Source organism: Microcebus murinus, chromosome 3 (genome assembly GCF_040939455.1).
Source record: "Microcebus murinus isolate Inina chromosome 3, M.murinus_Inina_mat1.0, whole genome shotgun sequence".
In the NCBI taxonomy this organism is placed as follows: Eukaryota; Metazoa; Chordata; class Mammalia; order Primates; family Cheirogaleidae; genus Microcebus; species Microcebus murinus.
In genome coordinates, this window is record NC_134106.1 from 38147718 (window position 1) to 38172314 (window position 24597).

The window sequence follows — 24597 nt, forward strand, 5'->3', positions numbered from 1 at the left end:
ATTCCCTATAAGGTACAAAGTCAACAACTCCATCATTTGGGGAAAGTATCTTCTATCATATATTTGAATTATTTTTTGTTTTGTATTTTAGGGGCACTAACTAATGTTTGAATCTCTTTTGTCTCTTCTCTATATTTATCATATCTTCTCTAATTGCTTTATTCTTCCAAACTCCCTCTCTACTCTTCATTCATTTTGATTAGCTCAACTCTTTTCTCCATGCTAAAACTTGATTCCCTAACTTGTATGTTTCTTGCTGTTTCTAATTGATGATCTGTAATGGTGTGGTTTGGATTCTCAATTTATTTCATTAATTCTGTAATCAACTTCTCCACCTCATTGTTTCATTATCTTTGTCCTTATTTTATTGAATCCATATGCTTAACAATATTTTTCCACGGTAAACTGTAGAGGAGTTTTTGTTTCTTGGGTAGCATTTTCTTCCAGACCAGATTCTTTGTGTTTTGCATGCCCTTTTTTCCTCCTTCTTCTACAGTGTGTTTTTAGGGTTGCTGTGCCATTTCTTTTTATCTTGCTGATACTTCACACAGGCAGGCTGCTTTGACTACCTCCCTGCTCAGATACAAAGAGTGAATTATCTTTGAAGCTGTCTTCCCATCTTAACTAGCACCAATTTCCCTGCCTCAAAGCTGCCTTTTGAGGACTGGCTATTATTTTCTATCAAGTTTTCTGTAGCATGAGGCAGGGACAGAGCATGGAGACAGAGTAAGATAAATGTTATCTCTGTGATACAATCAGTAATATTCAGCTGAAATTTAATAAATGGTGGCTCCATAAATTAAACTTTTGAAAATTGGTGGATAGGGCTTATGTTTCCTCTTAGAAATCAGACAAAGCAACTATAGTACACAGTCTGCCCCCTTGGCAGAGCCATGTAGGCAGCAGCCCTGATACATTGAGAAAAAGTAAACAGCCCTGAAGAAACCTACACTCTACTGGTAGGAATATTTATGTAGGTATATACATATTCTTTAAATTATAACTTTAGTTTGACAGTGTCCATCAACTTCCTTTTATCTAGGAATTCTACCCTAAAAATCTAGTCCACAGAAACCCTTGCACAAGCATACAAAATTATTTGGTACAAAGATGTTCATAACAACATTATTTATAATCATGAAAATTTGATAATAAACTTTAGTAGGAAAATAAACAAATCATAGTACATGGAATACTTGTAATGATGATTAACTGCTCAACATTCATCTCAAGTCTGATGATTAGACTATTAATAATTAAATCATGGGGATCCCATTCTCTTGAGATTAGGAAAACTCAAAGAAGAGAAGCTGCTGCCATCTCAGTACCAGCCTGAGGAAAATAACCAGGAGAATCAGTAAGAATCTTAATCGTACCCTGACTATCTGTATCTAGAACCTGCCAAACTCAACAAGTGACATAATCAGTTTTCTTATTGCTCAAACCAATATAAGCTGAAGTTTTGTGTTACTTATAGGTAAAGATATACTAAGGATATTATGCAAGAAGAGGTAGATTTTACACATATAAAGATATTCATATTAGTGGAGAAAAAAGCAAGTTATAAAGCAGTGACTAGCTTAACTACTAATATTTTTGTTTTAAAATTATATATACATTATATGCATATGTAAAATCAAAAGAATATAAAATCTGGCAGTAATCATTCATTGCCTCTTCATTCATTGCCTAAAACAGGATTATTAAGATGTTTCTGTATTTTTTGTTATTTGAATTTTTTCTAAACACATATATATACATTCTTTTATAATAAAGAAATGATTAAGATAAAATAAATGTAATAGGTAAAATCCTTTCTATTAACTAATTTATAGTATCACTGATATCGATTTTTTTCTCATTTATAAGTTTCCATAATTAAGTCATCTGAATTCTATGGCTATTGGCTAATTTTTTCACAGTTAAGGAACATATATGCACAGTCAATAGGGCTGAGAATAGAATGGCTCACTGTTCTACTGTGAACAAACTTTAAAAGTCACTAAAGCAATGTTACAGAACAATCTTCATGACAATGAGCTCCAAATACCTGTCCAAATTATTTAACTCCACTGGAATTCACTATATCAAACATTAATTGAAATAGACCATTTTGAGTGCTTACTATGTGCCAGACGCTGTATCAGGCACCTGAGGGTAGTTCACAAGTAAACACTGGTGGCTTAGATAGGTAGTTATCAAAAGTGTTTGTTGAAATGGATTTGATCTTTGAAACTGTTGATCTCTTCAACTGAAAATGAAACACTGTACAACTCCTCCCAGTGGCTAAAGACATTTTACAGAATTCTAATATAAAGGTTTCCCTTCCCCACTGAATGAATATTAAAACCAATGCTTCTTTTGTCACTAAATTTTTGTGTTCACATTCAGGCTAAATTACCTATTTTTTATATGAATAAATCTTTGGTCATTCACAGTCTTTTCACTCTTAATGTCCACGTATTTTTTTTTAAATATAAAGCCCATTTTGACAAAGATTACAAAAAGAGGCTTGTTGTCTTTGTCTACACAAATAGGTCTTATTGAGTGTTTTCACTTTGGCAAGACCACCACAGATTTGTGTTTAGTCCTATTCAGGAAAAGAGTTCACCAAAAGTGATCAGGTTCTAACTTAAACATTTGAATAGAAGAACTGTCAAATCAAAACGTACGCTTCTATGAAAAATACCGGTATATGGTAGTCAGATCATTACTCTCCTTTATGATAAAGTCTGCAAATGAAAAAAACCCACAATAACTATAACACCAAGGCAAAAAACTGAATTAAATTAGTACAAATTGAATATATTCAGTAATAAGTATACCAGCAAGAAGTTGGCAGAATATTTTAAGAAACCAAATGAAGTTTCAAGTTTCTTTACAGTAATATTCTTTTGTTTTCCTGGAGTATCTTTACATTTACTTTAAGAAAAATCTTGTTAAAATAGTGTCATTTAATTATGTATTACATCTCAGTAGTATTAGAAGTGATCCCTTACTCTTGGGATGTAATTCCTACACAGTTCTCCAGCTCAAAGTGTCTGTGTTCTTGGTCTTCATACGATTATCATCTATTTGGTCAATATTAAGTTTTCTATAAACATGTTAACAAATGCATTAAAAATTGGTATATAAAATTATTTCATCTAAAAATAGTATAAAACATTTATACTGATTCAACACTGAGTGAGGTGTCATGCTAATTCAAAATTGGCCTGTTAACACCGAACATCTGAATTAATCATATTGCCACCTTTAAGTTAAAAAAATACATAAAACTCTATTGTATCTTATATATTAAAACAGAATGAATGATAAAAATATTTAAAGTTCTAAAATCTTCAATCAATACTTTTAAGTTATTTTAAATACATTTTATGAATTAGAACTATATTGTGGGAACTTCAAATTACAATTTTAAATTCTGGTCTAAATCATTGAGTAGGAAAAGGTATTATTCCCATATTTAGAACAACATGCTTAAATAATAATACAATTCTTTGAAATTAAAGTTGTGATTCTATATAAATAATGCTAACTGCATATTGGGACAATTTCAATATGAGTAATTGGTTTTTTATATTTCACGTTATCATTGCAGAGCAATTAGATCTTTGAATTTTTAAATATTTTTGTGTAAAAGTGAACATTTAAAAAGGCCAACTCTGAAGTTTATTGAGTTAATCTATCAAATTATTTCCTACCTCATTCAAAATTTGACATATTATCTATAGTAAATTTTTGAAATATGGTAAAAATGCTAAGAAGAAATTGAACTATCACTACTGTATGGTGGAGACATGAAGACTTAAGTTACCCTCTCATGGTAACTCACTTCATACCCACTAGGATAGGATAATCAGAAAATCAGATAATAAGTGTTTTACAGGATGTGGAGGAAGCAAAACCCTCATATACTGCCATGGAAATGCAAAATGATGCAGCTGCTTTTGAAAACAGTCCGGAAGTTCTTCAGATGATTAAACATGGAGCTACCATATAACCCAGCCATTCCACTTTGAGGCCTATATCCAAGGGAAATAAAAATATGTCCACAGAAAAGCCTATATACAAATGTTTACACCAGCTTATTTATAATAAAAATGTGGAAAGAACACAGATGTTTAACAACTGATGAATGGGTAAGCAATATGTGATATATTTATACATACAGTGGAATATTATTCAGCCATAAAAAGGAACAAAGTCCTGACATATGTCAGATGACATGGATGAACCTTGAAAACGTTGTGCTAACAGCAGGCAGTCACAAAAGATCATATATGATTCAATTTATATAAAATTTCCACAATAGGCAAATCTATAGAGACAGTAAGTAGATTAGTGGTTACTCACAGCTTGGGGGGCAGGGTGGGGAGATAAGGAGGTGATAGCTAAAAGATACAGGGTTACAAAGTTTCTTTTTGAGGTGATAAAAATGTTCCAAAATGGACTCTGGTAATATATATGTGAATAGACTAAAAATCATTGAATTGTATACTTTAAATAGGTGACATGTATGGTATGTGTATTATTTCTCAATACTGTTTTTACAAAGACTGTATGCCAGCAACCTCAGTTTACTACATGTGTCATGAGCCACACCCATCCATATCTAGTGTTGACTTTCCCTCAGATTTCCAACAATCATCTTTATAATTTCGCAGTAACATGTGGGAGGCAAATTTTCTCACATCTACTTCCAAAAGCAAACTTCAAGTCTTTTCCAAGGAAAAGAGCCATATTTAATGTAATGTTTATGTACAGGAATGCCTCGCAGATATTGAGGGTTAGGTTCTAGACCATTGCGATAAAGCAAATAGCGCAACAGTCACATGAATTTTTTGGTTTCCCAGTTATGTTTACACTATACTGTAGTGTGTAAGTGTCTAATGGCAGTATGTCTCCAAAAAATGTACATGCCTTGATTAAAAAATATTTTATTGCTAAAAATGCTAACAATCATCTGAGCCTTCAGCAAGTTGTAATCTTTTTGCTGGTGGACAGCCTTGCCTCCATGTTGATGGCTGCTGACAGACCAGGGTGGTGGGTGTTGAAGTTGGGGTGGCTGTGGCAAATTTTTAAAATAAGACAACAATGAAGTTTGCTGCATTGATTGACTTCCTTTCACGAAAGACTTCTGTATAGTATTCAATGTTATTTCACAGCATTTTTATCCACAGAACTTCTTTCAAAATTGGAGTCAGTCTTCTCGAACCCTGCTGCTGCTTTATCAATTAAGTTTATATAATATTCTAAGGCCTATGTTGTCATTTCCACATTATTCACAGCATCTTCACCAGGAATAGATTCCATCTCAAGAAACTACTTTCTCTTTTATTCATTAAAAGCAACTCCTCATTTGTTAAGGTTTTATCATGAAATTGTAGCAATTCAGTCACATCTTCAGGCTCCACTTCTAATTCTAGTTCTCTTGTTATTTCTACCATGTCTGGAGTTATTTCCTCTGAAGTCCTGAACCCCTAAAAGTCCTATATGACGGTTAGAATCAACTTCTTCCAAACTCCTATTAATGTTGATATTTGACCTCTTCCCATGAATCACAAATGTTCTTAATGGCATCTAAAGTGGTGAATCCTTTCCAGGTTTTCAATTTACTTTGCCCAGAACCATCAAAGGAATCATCATTTTTGGCAGCCTACAGCCTTATGAAATACATCTCTTAAGTAATAAGACTTGAAAGTCAAAATTACTCCTGCAAAATGGATATTGTGTTAGTAGGCATGAAAGTGATACTAATCTCCTTGTACTTCTCCATCAGGGCCCTTGGGTGATTAGGTACATTGTTAGTGAGCAATAATATTTTGAAAACAAATCTTTTTTTCTGAGCAGTTAGTCTCAATAGTGGTCTTAAAATATTCAGTAAACCATGCTTCAAATGTGCTATCATCCAGGCTTTGTTGTCCTACTGATAGAGCACAGCATAGATTTAGCATAATTCCTAAGAGCGCTAGGATTTTTGAATGGTAAATAAGCATTGATTTCAACTTAAAGTCACCAGCTGCATTAGCGCCTAAGAAGAGAGTCGGCCTGTTCTTTGAAGCTAGGCATTGACTTTTCTCTAGCTATGAAAGTCCTACAAGGCATCTTCTTCCACTATAAAGCTGTTTCATCTACATTGAAAATCTGTTGTTTAGCTAACACAGCGACCTTCATCAACCATTTTAGCCAGATCTTTTGGATAACTTGCTGCAGCTTCTACATTAGCACTTGCTGTTTCAACTTGCATTTTTCTGTTATAGAGATGGTTTCTTTTCTTAAATCTTATGAACCAACCTCTGCCAGCATCAAATTTTTCATCTGCAGCTTTCTCACTTCTTTCAGCCTTCACAGAATTGAAGAGCGTAAGTTAAGGGTCCTGCTCTGGATTAGGCTTTGGCTTAGAATGTTGTGCCTGGTTTGATCTTCTATGCAGATCACTGAAAGTTTCTCCCTCAGCAATAAGGCTGTTTTGCTGGTTTATCATTCATGTGCTCACTAGAGTAGCACTTTTAATTTCCTTCAAGAGCTTTTCCTTTGTATTCACAACTTGGCTAACTGGCACAAGAGGCCTAGCTTTCAGCCCATCTCTGCTTCCTGTGTCTTCATCACTAAACTTAGTCATTACTAGCCTTTGATTTAAAGTGAAAGATATGTGACTATTCCTTTCAACTGAATACTTTACAGGCCATTATAGGGTTATTAATTGTCCTAATTTTAATATTGCTATGTTTTAGGGAATAGGGAGGCCTAAACAGAGGAAGGGGGATAGGGGAATGGCCGGTTGGTACAGCAGTCAGAACACACACATTTATTAAGTTCATTATCATATATGGGCACAGTTCACGTCACCCCTTAAACAATTACAATAATAACATGAAAGATCACTGATCACCGTAACAAATAAATGAAAATATTTAAAATATGGTGAGAATTATCAAATTGTAACATAGAGACACAGAGTACATGCTATTAGAAAAATGACATAGACCTGCTTGGTGCAGGGTTGTCACAAACCTTCAATTTGTAAAAAATGCTGTATCTGTGAAGTGAAATAAAATGAAGTGCAATAAAATGAGGAATGGCTGTATTTCTTAACCATGCAGTGGTCCCCAAACTATTTGGCACCAGGGAACGGTTTCCAGGTGCTAGGGCTGGGTGGTGAAGCTCTGTGGCCTAGTCCCTAACATCCCACAGACTGGGCCGGGGTTTAAGGACCACAGATATAACGTGTAAAACTATGCTACCATTTTTAAGTTCCCGTGTTCTTTTTATGTGTCATTGATCAATTTTTTGCATGTTACATCCCTAACCCCAACTTTCTTATAAAATCTGAGGTTTTTATTGCCCATTTTGTATAGCGCAGTGATTTTTTAGGAACATATATGCCATGTTATAGCAGAACTGTAAAATCACATGATAATTTCTCCCCCAAATAGACATTAATTATGAGACACAGAATTTAAAACTGGATAAATCACCAATCCAAACCAATAAGATTTTAATCAGTTTTCACTGTTTAAAATTTTCAGACTAAAATGCTAAAAGAAATTAATTCCATCTGGGATACTATGATAACAATGTGGAAAAAGTTTTCAGTTGTTACACATTTGTTTTCAGGAGACTTTATGAATACTAGAAGATGGTTCTAAAGGCAAACAAATAGTAGTAACTTCAAAAGGAAAAAGTCAGTAATTTATGGAAGCCAAGCTACCTAGCACATATTCTCTGCTCTCCTTGGGCCATTTCCTTCCAAATGACACAAAAAGACCCTGTTCATTTCAGTTTCTATGCTTTCATTCATTCCTCTTGCATAAGGCGTCTTTCCCTTCCTTTTCCATCTCACCAAGTCTTATACTCCTGATCCAAGTCTGTCACAGATCATTCCTCTCTGCAGCTCCATTCTTTATGGATCCCCTACCCTTATGAATTCCTACAGAACTTATTGTTGGGTTTACACAATTTTAGTTTTATATTTTTTGCTCATTTCATTTTTGTCCTTTGAACATGAAAGCTTCTCAGGGAAAGCATTTTCCTGATAATACTTGAGAATCCACAAATAGTTTAGCATAACAGAGCTCTGAGTAAGTGCTCAAGAAGTTTTTGCTGCTGAGTGATAAGGAGGATAAAAAAATCTTCTGGTTTTCTTAATTTGTACTCAACTATTTCTGGTACATATCATTTTAATGCCTTTCAAGAAACTAAAATGTTAACTTAGCCATGCTGAAAATATATATGGGTGATAAGAAAATTAAATCCTATAAAACTTGCACTCTGATATCTTACCATGCAAAAGGCTAAACAAGAAATTATCACTGTCATACAAAACATTTTTAGGTTGTGGACCCCATTTCTACATTATGAAATATGTGTAAGCAATTTCATTTGTAGCAATTTTATCACAGCACCAATTTATCCCAGAGCAATGGTTTTCAAAGCTTTCTTTTGGTAGCAGAAACTTTTTCAAACAAAGGACTAAGTGGAAGTCTACCATACAGGAAAAAGCCGAGCTGATTTTGCTGAACTGGAGGAAGGGGCTTATGTCCTTTCTGCCTTCCCTGTCCTCAGTCCCCAGCCACAGTAGCCCCTTAAGGCACCTCCCAGAACCATAAAATGCTGAAAAATGCACACGGAATAACCAGTAAACTGCCATGAATAGAAAAATACTTCTTTAATTTTTAGAAGTTTCAAACATCACTAAAATATAAATTAAAACTTACCCATTTCTACTGAAAACTCTTAGCCATGCTTTGAGGTTTGGTCCTAACAAACATAAACAAGGTATAGTAGTAAAAGTAGATAAGATGACTGCAAATAAAAATGTTTCCAACACCAACCTAGAAAAAAAAACTTTATTAATTTTTTAAAAAGTGTTAAAGGTGCACATATACACATATCACATTTGTTACATAAATAAATATAAAAGTATTTTCTCATATTTTACTTTGAGAAGTACCATGAGTCCCACCAAAATAATGACTACAAATAAATTTATTATCAAAATGCAAGCTTTTGCATTTGGCCAAAAAATTTAGCAAATATCTGGTTTTCATAATAGATGTCAAAAGTGTTAAAGACCCTAAGATCCTCACTGAGACTTCCATTGCAAGAAAAAACTCAATTCTAGACAATTAGCTTTCTTTTTTAATAATCTCTGGAACTTTCTCTACAACCAGTGGTTCAACTCTAACTTATATTTGAACTATTAATACCTATAGAGCTGGACAAACTAAAGATTAGGGGGCCCCATCCCCTAGAGTTTCTGACTGAAGCCTGGAATTTGCATTTCAATAAAATGCTTACACTATTGGTTCAAAGACCATATTTTGAGAAGCACTGCTCCAGACACATATATTCTACACTAAAATGGATTAGACCAAAACCACCGTTTTCCATAACAAAGGTCTTGTCTTCTCTGTCTAGAAAAGAATAACCAGTTAGTTTAGTGTATGCATAGCTATGTATAAATATATAAAATTAATTATAAATATATTATAAATTATAAAATATAATTATAAATGTATTAATATATAATTATATATTTTATAAATATATAAAATTATATCTCATCATTTATGTCACTATGATCATTAATTATTGCTAAACTGACATTTCCCATGCTACAATAAACATTATATAAGAAATATTCATGAATTTGGTTTCAAATAACTTAAAAGTGGGTCCATTTTTAAAAAGTATTGAGCTAAATTATACCTTTAAACCGTAAACATCGGCTTATTATTTGAATAAAGGAATCTGTAGACCTTCATTAAGAAAACAAACTTTTCAAGTACTTTGGAATCACATTTACTAAGATCTCATACATTAATTATAACTAACATACATATCATTATAGTAAGTTTTCTTAGAGGTTCTAAGGACCACCCATTTATTGGTATAGTATAGTTTCTCATCTACCCTCCCTTCTCCCAACATGCAATTAATAGAAGGCCAGATAATAAAAACATTTAATGAATTGTTATTCCACTGATTTTTAAAAGAATAACACTGCTAAAGAAAGGCAATGATGTTGGTATCCTTACTTGATCCATTAATTAAGCATACCACAGGTTTTGCTAATTGCCAAGAGTTAGCATAGTGTTTAGTAAATGAGTGTTTTAAAATATACATTTCAGGTAAAAATGTCAAACTTACTCTATTAGTGGTGCTCCATACAGAACAAAAATTATATGAAAGGTGAAACAAGACATAAGAAAGTAGATACAGCATTTCAAGAATCTGGTTACCTAAAAGAGAAATGAATAATTTGGAGATTCAAGAGAATGCCTAAAGGATGATAAACTCTTCCATTTTATCTACAAATACAACTTATTCCCATAATGTGTAAAAATATAGATGGCTGCATGTGGTAGCTCACACCTGTAATACTAGCACTATGGGAGGTTGAAGCAGAATGATCATTTGAGGCCAGGAGTTCAAGACCAGCCTGAGAAAGAGTGAGACCTCATCTCTACAAAAAATAGAAAAATTAGCTGGGTGTGCTAGCACAGGCCTATAGTCCCAGCTACTCAGGAGGCTGAGGCTAGAAGATCGCTTGAGCTCAGGGGTTCTATCTAGGTTGCAGTGAGCTGTGATGAGGCCACTGCACTCCAGCCTGGGTGACAGATAGAGACTGTCTCAAAAAAAAAAAAAAGTATTGAATGTTCTTTGCATTTGAGTATCCTCAAGTCAGAACATATGTCCTCTGCCCACACACATACACAACCCTTAATACAGAATGTAAAAAGCATAAAAGGCAAACATCAACCCCCCATTCCACCCACCCACTCAACATTAGAATCAAAAACAGTTTTTGTTTCTATGGTATGTACTGAGCTAGGCTGTTAATCAATATTTATCAATAACAGAGAGATAGGATACAAAAACACATAGTTATCATGTGATGATACATGAAATATCTGCAAAAAAAAGTCTATAACTTTTTTCATTTTAAAACAAAACTCCTGGGAAAATTGCACCAAAAAAGCAAAATACTAAATAATCCCCCAAACCACATTCATATTACTATAAGATCCATATGGAAAAAGACCTAGAATGTCTACAAATAAGCACATGGGACCTTCTTGATTTGGAGCTTAAGATATAATTATAAAATGCACACTCAATTTTTTAAATCATAAGGCAGTAAAGGTGTTTTTTAATTAACTGAGAGTTTATACATAGTATGAAATACTGTTAAGTGAGGACTTTATTAAAGTAATAGCCAAATGTTACAATGCAGTGAATATTCCATTGATTCTAATATCTGAAAACTTTAATTGTTTAGTCAAGGAAGGCTATGTTCAAAATGAGAGTTACCACAAACACTTATTTGGCAGTTTCTGAAAAACCCATTAAGTGTCTTTCAGAAGTGCAAAAACAAATGAAAATAAATTATAATGTCTTACAGAATAAGTTTTAAAAATAGACTGCCACATGTATTTTTTTTGAGAATATAAATTGCTCATATTTTCTTTTTGTCACATGTATTTGTTTTCAATAGTGACATAAAACAATAATTATATTGACTCACAATGCTATAATAGCCACTGAACGAGTCATAATTCCACAATTAATGCATGGCAAGGATCTATCAATCATTGTGGGCAGGCTTCCAGCAATTCTAACAGGCTACCAATTTGGAAAAAACCCCCACCAGGTTCTCATACTGCAAATAACCCAGTGAGGATGTGACTAATATTTTATTCTTCCATTAAAAGAAACACTAGCTCCATCTAAAAATCCGTTATTAAGAAGTAAACCTTACCTTGTGTGATAATGAACTTCTTTTATAGGATGCATTTGGTTTCACTACAAAATATAACACTAGATTGACAGCAGTCACAAAACCAGAACAGATGCACAACCATGTCAAATGTGTTTCCAGTATTGAGAAGTTCTCCAAGAAGAATGATGGAATGAAGACACTTAGGATAATTGAAAATACACACAAAAGATGAGTATACAGTAGTCTCTTGATATCATTATCTTTCATGGCGTTTTCTTGTGTGGCTACCTAATGAAAAACAAATTAAGAAGAGTATATATAATAATGACTTTTTCTTTGTTCTAAATGCTTCAACCCCTAAAAATAAGCCGTGAACTAAAATCAACTTTCTATGGGCAATGTATTTATATCAAAACACAGGAAGATACACATGTGTACACCCACATATAGACTTAACATTCTATTCTAACTTATGATTTTCTTAATATGGTACAAATATCTCTCAGAGCCTAAAAAGGACAAATTTACTAATTTCTTAAATATTGTAACTGGTTTCTGCAAAAGGATCATGTGTTAGAACCAATTAAACAATTCATTTTGCTTTTTTTGCCAAAATCACAGAGATGAAACTAACTTTATGGATTAAATGATTCACCTCTGTGTGAAATATAACCTATGCATTCTAGAAACCTCATGATACACTTGGGCTAAATTGTTGGCATTTTTTACCCTTATCTAACATTACAATAGTTCACATCTTCTAGGAAATGCCAAGTGACACCAAGTGCACAAATACTCAAATGGTGGCCAGTGCAATCAAGAAAGTTCAAAGAGCATCACGCTAAACTAACGGATCCCAGTGCCCTAGAAATACCGAAATGAGAAGGTACAGGTGCTAATTTCCAATCAAAAGTAGAACATGACTGGAAAAAGGAAAAAAAAATTTACTGTCTCTAAATACATATATAAATTTAAATCACCTGAGAGTTCATATATTGTATTGACTAAGAACTTTATTAAAGTAATATTCAGTATACTGCACTGGTGAATATTTCAGAAAATAGAAACATTCCAGAAAAAAATATAAACAAATACATACACACACACACACACACACACACACACACACACACACACACACACGGGAATGGCAGGGGCATCCACTAGTGTGAAAAGTATTAGAGTGGAGGTGGGTCTTATCCTAATAGCTCTCATTTAATTCACACAATAATTCTCAAAGGCAAATATTTTACTTATAAGGAAACTGGATAAACAGGCTAGAGAGACACACCCAAGGTCCCAACCGATAAAGCCATTTTAAAGGCTAATTTCTTTGATATGAAGATATACAGAGATATAAAGGGATCGGGCAAAGAGAGAGTGGCAAGAAGGGACAAAGAAAAAAGTTTCCCACAGAATCGGGGCAGGTGGGGGAGTAATAATAATAATGATAATAAAAAAGTTTCCCACAGATTCTATCCCCATCTGATTGTAAGCGGGCAAAAAGATCAGGAATCTATTCTCTCAACACGGACATTTTTCTGGGCCACTCTCAGAATCCCAGCAGCCATCAGCAGACTCGGATCTGATACAGTGGGAAGTACCCAAACTCAAATGTCTGCTGAATGAATGAAGGAACCAGAGTAGGGAAAGTGTTTGACCCTCCTGAGCAACCAGCGCTAAGTCAGACCCCTGCGTGCCCCCGAGGACGCAAGTCGTGCGCGCGGCGGTCAGACAGGCGCAGAGCGGAGAGAAGGCGCTTCCAAGCCGTTCCCACAGTATCATCCACGGGAACCTCCCGACCTCCATCTGCAGCCCCACCCCAAACTGGGTCGTCAGGGACTCTGCCCAAGCCTCAGCCGGCGGGAGTGTGCGCAGCGAGGAACGCGCTGAGGCATAACCAAAGAGCACAGGTGTTGGAGACGGGAAAACTGAGGACAGAGAATGACACTCGGATCGGAAAGAGGATCCATCCACGGATCAGCCCCAGGGGCACGCCGGAAGAGCGGCGCTCGAGCGGCCGGCAGGCGGGCCGCGGGCGCCGACTCACGGCCACTTCGGCAGTTGGCAGGGGTGGCTTGCACTCCTGGGAAACGAGCGTGCCGGGGGCGTCCAGCGGGGCTTACCTAACTCTCCCGCCCGCGGAAGAGAAGGGGGGACTACTGCCTCCCACCGTCAGGTACCACAGGACGCCCTGACCCTCGCGCAGGCGCAGGTCTGTAAGGCGGAGACGCAGGGCCGCAGAGCCAATTGCAGAGAGGGATGGGCGGGCTAATGGAACAGTCGCGCCTATTCGTCGCATTTATTCCTCCCGCGGCCTTCCTGGTGAGGGATAGGCGAGAGCGGCGGGCTTCGGAGCCGGAAGTGGATTAACGTAACCCGGAAGGGGAATCCTTTGAAGGCTGTAGTGTTGATGTTTTCAAGCTGTTGTTGCTTTGGATTCTAGGGAAGACACGGCGAAAGGATGGTGTGCGAAAAATGTGAGTTGAGAGGCCGCTTCTGCGGGAGGAGGCTGGGAGCACCTAACTACTCTGCCAGGAACTTTGCCTTTTCTTTGTTTTTTTTTTCGCCCAAAGGTCGCTGATTCTAGCCTCTGTCCTCCTACCGTCACCATAAACTATCCATGTCCCTCCCCAACGACCTTATAGTTCTGTATATTTTGTATTCAGAACAGTCTCAGTTCTGCACCTCTTTGCCTGTTTCTGTTGCCTCCCCCCAGTCTCATAGCTCATCAGTCCCCCCTTCCATAAAAAATGCTCAGTTAAACATTGACTACACCTTTTCCTCTTGAATTTTCTAACCTTTCCTTTTCGTTAATGCAACGAGTATTATATACTCCTGCCAAATGCTGGGCACTAGAACCGAAGGGTAGGGACCTCGTCTTACCCTTTCTTACTCGTCATTATGCCGGGATATGGCTTAGAGTAAGCCTAGCAGATATTTAAATCGAACCTCCACATAAGTACAATTTGTTACTTCCCTAACTTAAAACCTTTAATACTTTTTCAATGTGCGGTGAATAATTGGTTGTTTATATTTTTGGAGTCTGGCATACAAGACCCTCCACAATAAAGCCCCAGCTTATCTTTCTAACTTCATCTTCACTGACCCTTACCTTCTACACACTTAGACTAGACCAAACCAAATTACTCTTTGTGCCCATGTGTACTCTGAGCTTTCCATGCCTTTCCTCAGGATGTATCCTTTATTTATTTTGCCCTCAGCCTCTTTTCCTCCTCTTTCTTCACAGTCCTATGCCACATATTCATATACTCTCTGTTGTCTTCGCCACAAAACTATCCTGGATTTCCCTAGCCAGGGTTATTTCTTTCTGCGTGGAATTTCTCCTAGTACTTTAGCTCTAAATTTATTCTAGTTCTCAATTGTTATACGTTTTATTTTTAGCTTATATATTGGTTGAATGGCTCTTACCTTTTTTGGAGAGGGGGGAAAGTCTGTAATCCCTGTTGAAAGCTATAGACTCTTACCAGAAAAAAAAAAAGACCTACAAAAGGTTTGTGTACAACTCCCCCTTGTTAACATATCTCCTAAGGTCTGTCTTTGGAACTCAGGTTAAAGACTGCTGTTAGAGAAATTAGCGTACTATAATGTCCTTGAAATCTAGAGTTTTGTCTGATTAATTGATTTATTTTTGTCAGCACTTTGTATAGTGGTTTTTACATAATAGATGCTTAGTAAATGTTTATGGAATGAGTAGACTTATCAGATTTGTTTAAACAGTGAAAGCCCATTATAATTATCTTATTATATTTCAGATTTTACTTAGCCACAGTTAATATCTTGAGTCTCAGTTCACTGGCCCCTATCCCAGCATTAACAGGCTCCTACTGTAGTATGGGTGTTGATACCATTGTGAACCTTAGACACAATGTAGTGTATTTATTAGATAGTAAATTTTAATTCCCCCTTTACTATCTTGTTATAACAGGTGAAAAGAAACTTGGTACTGTTATCACTCCAGATACATGGAAAGATGGTGCTAGGAATACCACAGGTATTTTTTCTTTTAGAAAATTGAAATTAAATCAAGAACTTTCTGTGAATAACATTTTTACTTTTATATTATTTGTAAAATGGAACATTATGTGTTCAGAGTATTTCATCTATTAAACATTAAAGATTATTGTGTCCACCAATGATTTAATATCTTCTATTTAGTTCTCTCAGTTACATGTACAGGTTCCTAATATGGTAGGCAGGAGATAGCAAAAGTAGTAAATTATTTTCAGGTGATAACTATATCACTGTATTTGATTTGATTCAGCTTACAGTCTATTTAACTTCCCCTCTCTTCACCTGATTTTCATATTCTTGAACAAATCATTTAAACTGTTTTCACCTTCATTATCATTAAATACATATAGTAAAATATGTTTTAGAAGGAAAAGAAACCCTTCCATTCTATTTAAGTCTATGACATCAAAGTAGTGGCTTCAGTACATACAGTAAATGTAGACTCATTCCTAAAGTACCACTCTGAGTCTGAGAAATCAAAAGTTTGTATTTTACACAAATTTTTATTGCTTCCCTTCTGTTTTATTTTTAAGTAGAGCCTTAACCTAGCTATTAAATGAGGGTTTTAAAAATTTAGATATAGGCTGTTTCATTGGGAGAAGGTCAAAGAATGAACTTTTTAAGTAATTGTTATATGTTCAATGTATAGAAATAACCCACTAAAATGTATTTTATTTTGATACAGAAAGTGGTGGAAGAAAGCTAAATGAAAATAAAGCTTTGACTTCAAAAAAAGCCAGGTAGGTAAGAGCATTCATAGAAGAGGGCTTATAAATTTCTACTCTTTGTAGTTTCAAGCCTACTTGAGTGAATTTTGTGTGCACCATTCCATCACAACAAAACATGGAGTTAGGTAGTTCCTAGCAGGCAAAGCCAAACTCTATTACAACCTGCTTGTTTTACCATGTTCCTCCTCACTGTATAAGTATATGAAGGTATTACTGCTACTCTCTTTTTACAATTTCACTAGAAAACATGACTTTTTAATCTACTTCTTAATTGTCCTATAAATCAGAAAGAGCACAGAGATGTGGAAGGATCATAAGCTTTGAAGTCTGACCTAAATTTTAATCTAGAGTCTAGGATTTATGAAAAGGATTTGCTCTGTAAAATTTGAATCCAGCCAAAAGGCCACATGCAGGGATCCAGAAAGCCACATGGCCCCGAGGCCAGAGGTTCCCCACCCCACTTTTTCATCTGAGAATGGGGATAAAAATATCTGCTATCTTAAAACCAGTTTTTTGATACCATGCTTTATTATATCCAGTCTTAAACTCCATGAATCCTTCCAACTGCCATCCAATTTCCTTCCCTTCACAGCAAACATTTTCCAAAGCTTTATCTAGACCAGGGGTCCTCAAACTTTTTAAACAGGGGACCAGTTCACTGTCCCTCAGACCGTTGGAGGGCCAGGCTATAGTTTAAAAAAAAAACTATGAACAAATTCCTATGCACACTGCACATATCTTATTTTGAAGTAAAAAAACAAACGGGCAAAAACACCCACATGTGGCCCAAGGGCCATAGTTTGAGGACGCCTGATCTAGACACTTCTCAATTTCCTTAAGTTTCATTGTCTCTATCAAGCTTTCATCCCCACCACAGCCCTCAAACTGCTCTTGTCAAGATCACAAGTGACCTTTAAAACTGATAGCTACTTCTCTATTCTTATCTTACTAAGCCTCTTAACTCTTTTTGGCAACTCTTTATTCTCCTGGCTTCCAGGATACCACACTCTCCTGGTTTTCCTCTCAAAACTCTCCCACAGTGACTTTAATCCACTGGTTTTAATTCAAATTGTACGCCATTGACTCCCAAATTTATATCTCTAGTCCTAACTTCTCCGAGCTCCAAGAATATACCTAACTGCTTGCTTGACATACCTAATTTGATGTCTGACAGCCACCTCTTTTTCCTTTAGTGTTCTCATCATAGTAAGTGGCACCACTGTCTAATCCTGTTGTTGAAGCATAAAAACTAGAATTTCTCACTGAGTCCTCTCTTTCTCCCATTTCCCATATCCATCAGCAAGTTCTTTGGACCTTCCTCCAACATGTAACCTGAATCTGTCTGCTTCTGTCTATCTCGCTGCTATTATCTTCTTCCAAACCACTGTTATTTCTTGAATACTGTAAAAATGTTCTATCTCCCTGCTTCTTTGTCTCTGGTTTGCTACAGTTGCCTCAGAGTAACCAGAGTGGTCATTTAAAAAGGTCATGTAATTCCTTTGCTTAAAACTCACCAATCGTCTTCTTTTTCCACATAGAATAACCTGCTACCATGTTTTCACAAGGTCCTCTAAGATATAACCCCTCTGTCCTTTCTCACTTCTGTTGTACCACACTCCACATTCATCACATACCATCCTCATGAGATATGCCAAGCCCACTCCCATCTAAAACAATTTGTACTTATTACTCCCTCCTCAAGCTCATCCCTCAGAGCTTACGCTTCTGGCTCTTTCTTGTTATTTGGGTCTTAGCTCCCAAGGAGGAGGTGTCACATCCTCAGAAAGGGTTCCCTAACTAGCATATAATCTCTTCTCTCCTCCCTTCATCTCTGCCATAGTATCTTGTTTGAATTTTCTCTGTAATACATATCACTATCTGAAAAGCTTGCCTGTTTTATTAGAATGTCCATTTCCTTATTATCTCTTCTCATAGAATATCAGCTTGATGAGGATAGGGACCTGTCTATTAAGTTCATCTTTGGTAGCTGGCACATAGTAGGCACTCAGTATGTATTTGCTGGATGAGTAAAATACTTGTTTTATGACATCATTCCAAAGATTAGAAATAATAGCAACAAAGCTTTTACTACATACAGTGCCTGGCACATAGTAGGTGCTTATTAAACAATGGATATAAAACATCATGGTATATTCAGTCTTCCTATGCAATGTTACACTATATGTTGTTGACTGACTTATTGATGTCTTCTAAGACCATTCAATTTTTATTGACTAAGTTGTTATTTGTGCAGATTGTATGGTTTTCTATACTTCTTTTATGTATGCTCCCAAACTTACCCTGATATCATTAAAAAGTAGCTATTACTTTTGGGTACTCTAAATATCACACTTTAGAAAGCTTACTACTTATTGCTTTAAATCTATGATACCATTATTTATACAATGCATCATTACTTTAAGAAAGAAAAAGTTCTTCTAATTTATTGAAGGATTTCAGGGATTAAATTGTATATCTTAGAGTGGTAAAATATGGTTTTAAGAAAAAAATGATGCTCAGACATACAGGTACAAACAAATTGAGCTTATTGAAAAGAAAGATAGTGTCTCTCTTCTCTTGTGGGGAGTACAGTGATATTCTCTTGGGTTTGAAAAACTTAATCTTTGAAAATGGGCTGTTGTGCTGTTACCTTAAGAGAGGATACCAGGTCTAGGACAGTGTTGATATTCAGTATATGAGGATTATTACAAAAACTCATTTTGTATTTAGGGAAGCAGTTTTTACATCAGAGTATTATTGCTAATTTAGGAGAAAGTATTTCTTCTAAAGTTACTTTGTAATCCAGTCACTATAAGATGGCATTTTTGTATAGTAAAAGCTCCTTTATCCAAAGGGATTGGGTCAGTTAATCGAAAATGTCAGTTAATATAGGCAATCACTAAAAGATACATATACCTTATTTTAAATTAAAGCATGTAACAGTAGATGCATTCATCAATCATTGATATTGAGACAAGGCCTTTTAAGGATGAATCTGCTGATAAGAGTTCTACTTCATTATCCTCACATAAATCATGACCAGAATATATATTTTCATTATTCTTGAAGTGGAGCAAAAACTGACACTTAAAGTTTGGAGTTTTTCTTATGATTTTCCCCCAGTTTTTAACAGTTGTCTTACCCATACCTCATTCAGTATCAGGTTTAATAATTCACACTTATCTGTCACCCTAAAGCAGTCATTTAGTTTTTATGAAATCAGTCACTCTTTTGCACTCACATTTCATCAGTTTCCATAATATTTATGTCATGCAAATAGAATGGCAGATACAACTGATATGAAGAGGTTTGAGTATAAGTACTGTACAACTGACTCTTCATAAGCATACAGATGACATGGAGCAGAGCTGTGCTGCATATTAGACAGTGGTCAACTGGAAGAGCCAGACTGCCTGTCAATGGTAGAGTTTGATGGAGGGAATGGAGAGCAGGGATTAATCCTGGGTGTTGTATAAGTAAGGTTATTAATGAGTATTTCTAGTGTAATATACATTTCTCTATCTTTAAAAATTCTCTAGATTTGATCCATATGGAAAGAATAAGTTCTCCACTTGCAGAATTTGTAAAAGTTCTGTGCACCAACCAGGTTCTCATTATTGCCAGGGCTGTGCCTACAAAAAGGGTAAGTTCCTTTTAAATACCATTTTTTATTCATATCAAACCTATTTTGCTGCTGATTTGGATAAGAGAAAAGGAGTAGCCTTTCTTAAATTATATTAATCAAAACCTTTTTTTGAGTCAAAATAGAACGTAAAACTTGTTAATAGTTAAAAGTAAATATTTATTTTCTGATGCTGTTACATGATGTTTTAAGCTTAACTTAAATTAAGCTTGACTTAAATTAACCAAACAATTACTATTATGATTTGATTGCTCACGTTTTCTTTTGTTTCAGGTATCTGCGCGATGTGTGGAAAAAAGGTTTTAGATACCAAAAACTACAAGCAAACATCTGTCTAGATGTATTGATGAAGTTTTTTGGCTTTCTATGTAATTTTACCTTCTGCTTTGAATTTTCAAGGCATAACATTGATGTTCAACTTATAAAATAACATGTTTTAAGACAAATAAGTCTAAACCAGGGAAGTTGATTGATATTCATTCTTTTGCTCTCAAGAAGTTCTAAACAGCAACAATGTCACTAGTCTTCTGCTTTAAGTGGTTATTTTCTTTATAAGCATTTTATTGAACTAGAATAAGTGGCAAATCTACTGAAAATCATTCCCCAGTTTTGTATGCACTTTTATTTAACATTATTCATATAATTCTTATCCCCCCCACTTTATTTATAAATATTGCAAAAGTAAGAAGATTACAGATATTTTGCTCTGAACTTGGCATCCAGACTTAAAATTCTTCCCTCATTCTGTTACTGGTGGCATAGTGCTTAGAATCAGCTTTCTCTAAATTAATTGCAGTTTCATAGGATATTTAAATGTTTGAGGCCATTATTGCTGAATGGCTCCTTAGTAATTAGCCCAGACGCAAATCAAAGACAAGTTGGACTTGTGATTTTAAAGTTGTTCTTGAAGTCAAAGTGCTAGTCCCTTCCATATGTGAACAAGAGCACAAGGTACACCCACCCGTATGTCCAAATGAATACACTGGATTTCAGAAAAACATATACATATTACCTTGAATTCAAATTGTCATGAAAACCAGAAGAATGGTGTTCATCCATGTTGATGTGTAATGAAAATGAATCCCTACTCTTTGAGAAAAGCTCTTTGAAGCAGAAACCAAACTTTTTTTTAGCTGCCTGCTTTGACTTCCAAAAAGAAATAAATAGAACAAAGCAAACATCTTGACTCTTTTGTTGTTGTTGTTGTTATAATGTAGACTGCTAAAAGGACTACTTTAAGGTTTCAAATGAATATTTTTCTTAGGTTGCCTTCAGAAGTTCAGGATTTCTGCTTTTAGAACCTATAGCCTGCTATGGAAGACCAAATAAGTATTCCCTATTTCCATTTGTAGTGTGTATAAATACATATCACCATAAAATATGTAGAATAAATAGTGTGATCATGTATTAGATGATCACATGATATAGACATGATATAGATACAGCATTTTTGTCTTTAAATTACTCTGAAAATTATAATTGTAACTTTTTAACTTTAAGGTTTTTCAAATATGCTTTTCTAGGATATATTGTTATTTATTCATATCCAGAAAAATCACAAGAATATATAAAATATAAATAATATCTCTGAGCAGTAAGTTTCCTCATGATTTGATCTGTTTGAGGTTTTTAATTAAAATTATAACACAAGGGACTCATAACAGGACATGATCAGAGAATGTCCCAGAGCCATTAAAGATTGGATTGGTTGACTTAGAGAAACGTGCTCTTTTCAGGAATCAAATGGAATCTAGATTTGCCCAACTCATATTTTATATTCACCCCTTGAGTAGCCTTCCATAAATGGAGCCAGTGGCCAAACTGGGGTTCTTCTATGAAGATTTTTGTTAGTATTATAAATCTTCATACTGCCTAAATAATAATAATATGACATAAATTGAGTAGAAGTAGTTACTAGATGAGAAGGAACCCCAATAAAATATTTTTTAAATGAAAAGCATAAAAACAGACACTAGCAAAATAAGATGACAGAATTAAGGCCAAACATAACTTTTATCAAAGTAAATGTAAAAGTTGATGAAAGAACCTATTTTTTTTTAAATCTCAGATTGTATTTAAAAAGATAACTAGAAACAAATACCAATAGAACACTTAAGTAAATTTTATACATTCATTCATTAATATATATAGCTGTCAAAATGATGGAAGAATTACATATGTTTGCAGAAGTGAGTGTATCCATATGGAAAACACTGGAAACGTAATACTGTTTTTCTCGGTAGTGGGTCTAAAGTTTGAGAAAATAGACTTAACCCTTTACAACCCTTATGCCAACCTTCAAATACCTTTTAGCTCCTAGTTCCCTTACCTGGGGGAGTGTAGGAAGTACTAACAATTTTAGTGTCTTAGAAATATACATGCACATATATGCATATATTTGTTTTTGGGAATTTTAAGTAGAAGAAAAATGTATACTTTATTCTGTACTTGGAATTCTTTTGTAACGTTTCCCATGTTTGCTTTATCATTTTCTATCTCTTGATGTATACTTTTATCCTTGACCCTTTAGAGAGTATGTTATGGACCTCATACACTTTACCCTTTAATACTATATATATGTCATAAGAATAAGCATACTATCTTGCCTACATACGGTTATCAAATTCAGAAATTTAACATTGATACGATATTATAATCTGCAGCCCATATTCTAATTTCATTTGTTGTTTATTGGTAATATTTTTTTAGCCACAGAGTCCAGTCCAGGATTGTATATTCTATTGTCATGGCTCTTTAATCTGAAATAGTTCCTCAGGCTTTCTTTGTGTTTTGCAATATTAGTATATTTGAAAAATACAGAGCAGCTAAAGGGCAGAATATCCCTCAGTTTGATGTTTCCTCATGGTTAGATTCAGGTTGTACAGTGGGGCTTGAAATACTGTATGTGATGTGTCTTCCAGATATCCCACCCAGATGCACAGAAGATCCCTTTGTCCCTAATTGGTAATGTTAATTTTGATGACTTAGGTAAGATGTCCAGTTTCTCCACTGTATATTACTGTTTTTCCTTTTGTGATTAGTGGGTAATTTGTGAGGAGAAACTCTGAGACCATGTTGATAATTCTATTACTCATCAAACCTGCCCCTTTGGGATTTAGTATCCTTTGATGATACTTGTCTGAATAAATTTTTACTAGAATTTTTGCAAAATTCTGTTTTTTAATTATTCTTAATGTATTTATTAGTTGTCATTCTTTAGAGGTTTCCCTTTATCATCAGCTTAGAATAAGTGCTTTTTTCTGAACCACTTGAGTGTTTTTTACAGATGTGATGCCTCTTTACCCCTAAATACTTAAGTTTGTATTTCCTAAGAACAAGGGAGTATTCCTACATAACCATAGCACAGTTATCAAAATTAGAAAATTTACATGCATATGTTACTATTATCAAATCTGGTCTGGGATCCAATCAGGGATAATGCATTACACTTCGTTGTCATGTCTCCAATGTCCTTTAATCTGGAACAATTAATTCTTCAACCAGTCTTTCAAAAATGTCAAAGTCATGAAATGCATGGGTCAGCTTTTTTATAGAATGTCCCTTGATTTGGATTTTTCTGATGGTTCTTCATTATTAGACTGAATTTATGCATTTTTGGCAGGAGTACCACAGAAGTTGACATTGTGTCCTTTTCATGTGCATCATATGGTGTCAGTTATCTCGTACAAGGATGTTAATTCTGATCACCTGTCTTAGGTGATAGCTACTAGATTTCTACATTGTAAATTTTCTAATTTTTTCTAGTAAACTAATAAGCATTTTATGGGGAAATTCTTAGAGACTCTCAAGTATTCTGTTTCTCAATAAATTTTCATGTACTAATTTTAACATCCAGTGATATTTCATGGTTGAATTGTTGGTGATTTTTCCAACTTTATCATTCCTCTATATTAGGTGGCATTCTGAGTATATTAGTATAAACTCGTGGATTCCTGTATTATTCAGTCCATTACTATCATTTGTTTTAATATCAACATATTCCAAATTTGGCCAGTGGGAGACCTTTCAAGCTGGTTTATGGGTCTTTTTGACATGATCTTATTGTTCTTTGAGCAATTCTTTACTTTCCAGCATAGGATATTCCGAGTTTACCTTTGTTTTTGTTCTTAGGTTTTTTTTCCTCCTACATCAGCCCTGGAATGAGCCATGTTTCCAAAGATTCTTAGTTTCTTTTAATGGATAATGGTGTTTAGAAACTAAGATCAGAGCCTCCTAGGTTGTCATTGTTTTTCGGCCCCTTCGACAGAAAGAGCTAGGAAACATATTAGAAAGTACAACTTTTACTGACATCTCTGATTCCAGTCCAACCACACAGGATTCTTCCTTGCCTTTCCCCATTCCATATTCTTCTTCCATGGTGAGAACCCTGGTGCTGAGCATCATCAATATAATTACTCATTTATAGAACTCTGAATTTTTTTATATTAGACATGTATATATTC

General features: G+C 34.9%; 2 protein-coding genes across 4 annotated transcripts in view; one reads left to right on the top strand and one right to left on the bottom strand.

Moving 5' to 3' along the window:
- PIGF (phosphatidylinositol glycan anchor biosynthesis class F) overlaps positions 1-13975 on the bottom strand; it is a 31639-nt gene extending 17664 nt beyond the window's left edge. For 2 of the 3 annotated variants that reach the window (XM_076000715.1, XM_012755829.3), the window contains exons 1-4: positions 13855-13975; positions 11768-12016; positions 10156-10247; positions 8721-8837 (exon numbers count right to left, since the gene is read on the bottom strand). In XM_076000715.1, coding sequence (XP_075856830.1) covers positions 8721-8837; positions 10156-10247; positions 11768-11995 — 437 coding nt within the window. In that variant the 5' untranslated portion in view covers positions 11996-12016; positions 13855-13975. The remainder of the gene's footprint in view (positions 1-8720; positions 8838-10155; positions 10248-11767; positions 12017-13854) is intronic. The other variant, XM_012755802.3, reaches the window with a different exon arrangement.
- Positions 13976-14042: 67 nt separating this feature from the next.
- CRIPT (CXXC repeat containing interactor of PDZ3 domain) lies at positions 14043-21320 on the top strand. Its single transcript, XM_012755848.3, has 5 exons — positions 14043-14208; positions 15678-15743; positions 16449-16503; positions 20031-20134; positions 20408-21320. Exons 1-5 carry the CDS (start codon positions 14193-14195, stop codon positions 20470-20472), a joined length of 306 nt encoding a protein of 101 aa, XP_012611302.1. The 5' UTR covers positions 14043-14192; the 3' UTR covers positions 20473-21320.
- The last annotated feature ends 3277 nt before the right edge of the window (positions 21321-24597 follow it).

What these genes read in the sequence shown, in the direction of transcription:
- CRIPT (XM_012755848.3), top strand. An exon ending in TTGACTTCAAAAAAAGCCAG is followed by an intron (nt 16,504 to 20,030) that starts GTAGGTAAGAGC and finishes AAAATTCTCTAG; the next exon opens with ATTTGATCCATATGGAAAGA. An exon ending in GGGCTGTGCCTACAAAAAGG is followed by an intron (nt 20,135 to 20,407) that starts GTAAGTTCCTTT and finishes CTTTTGTTTCAG; the next exon opens with GTATCTGCGCGATGTGTGGA.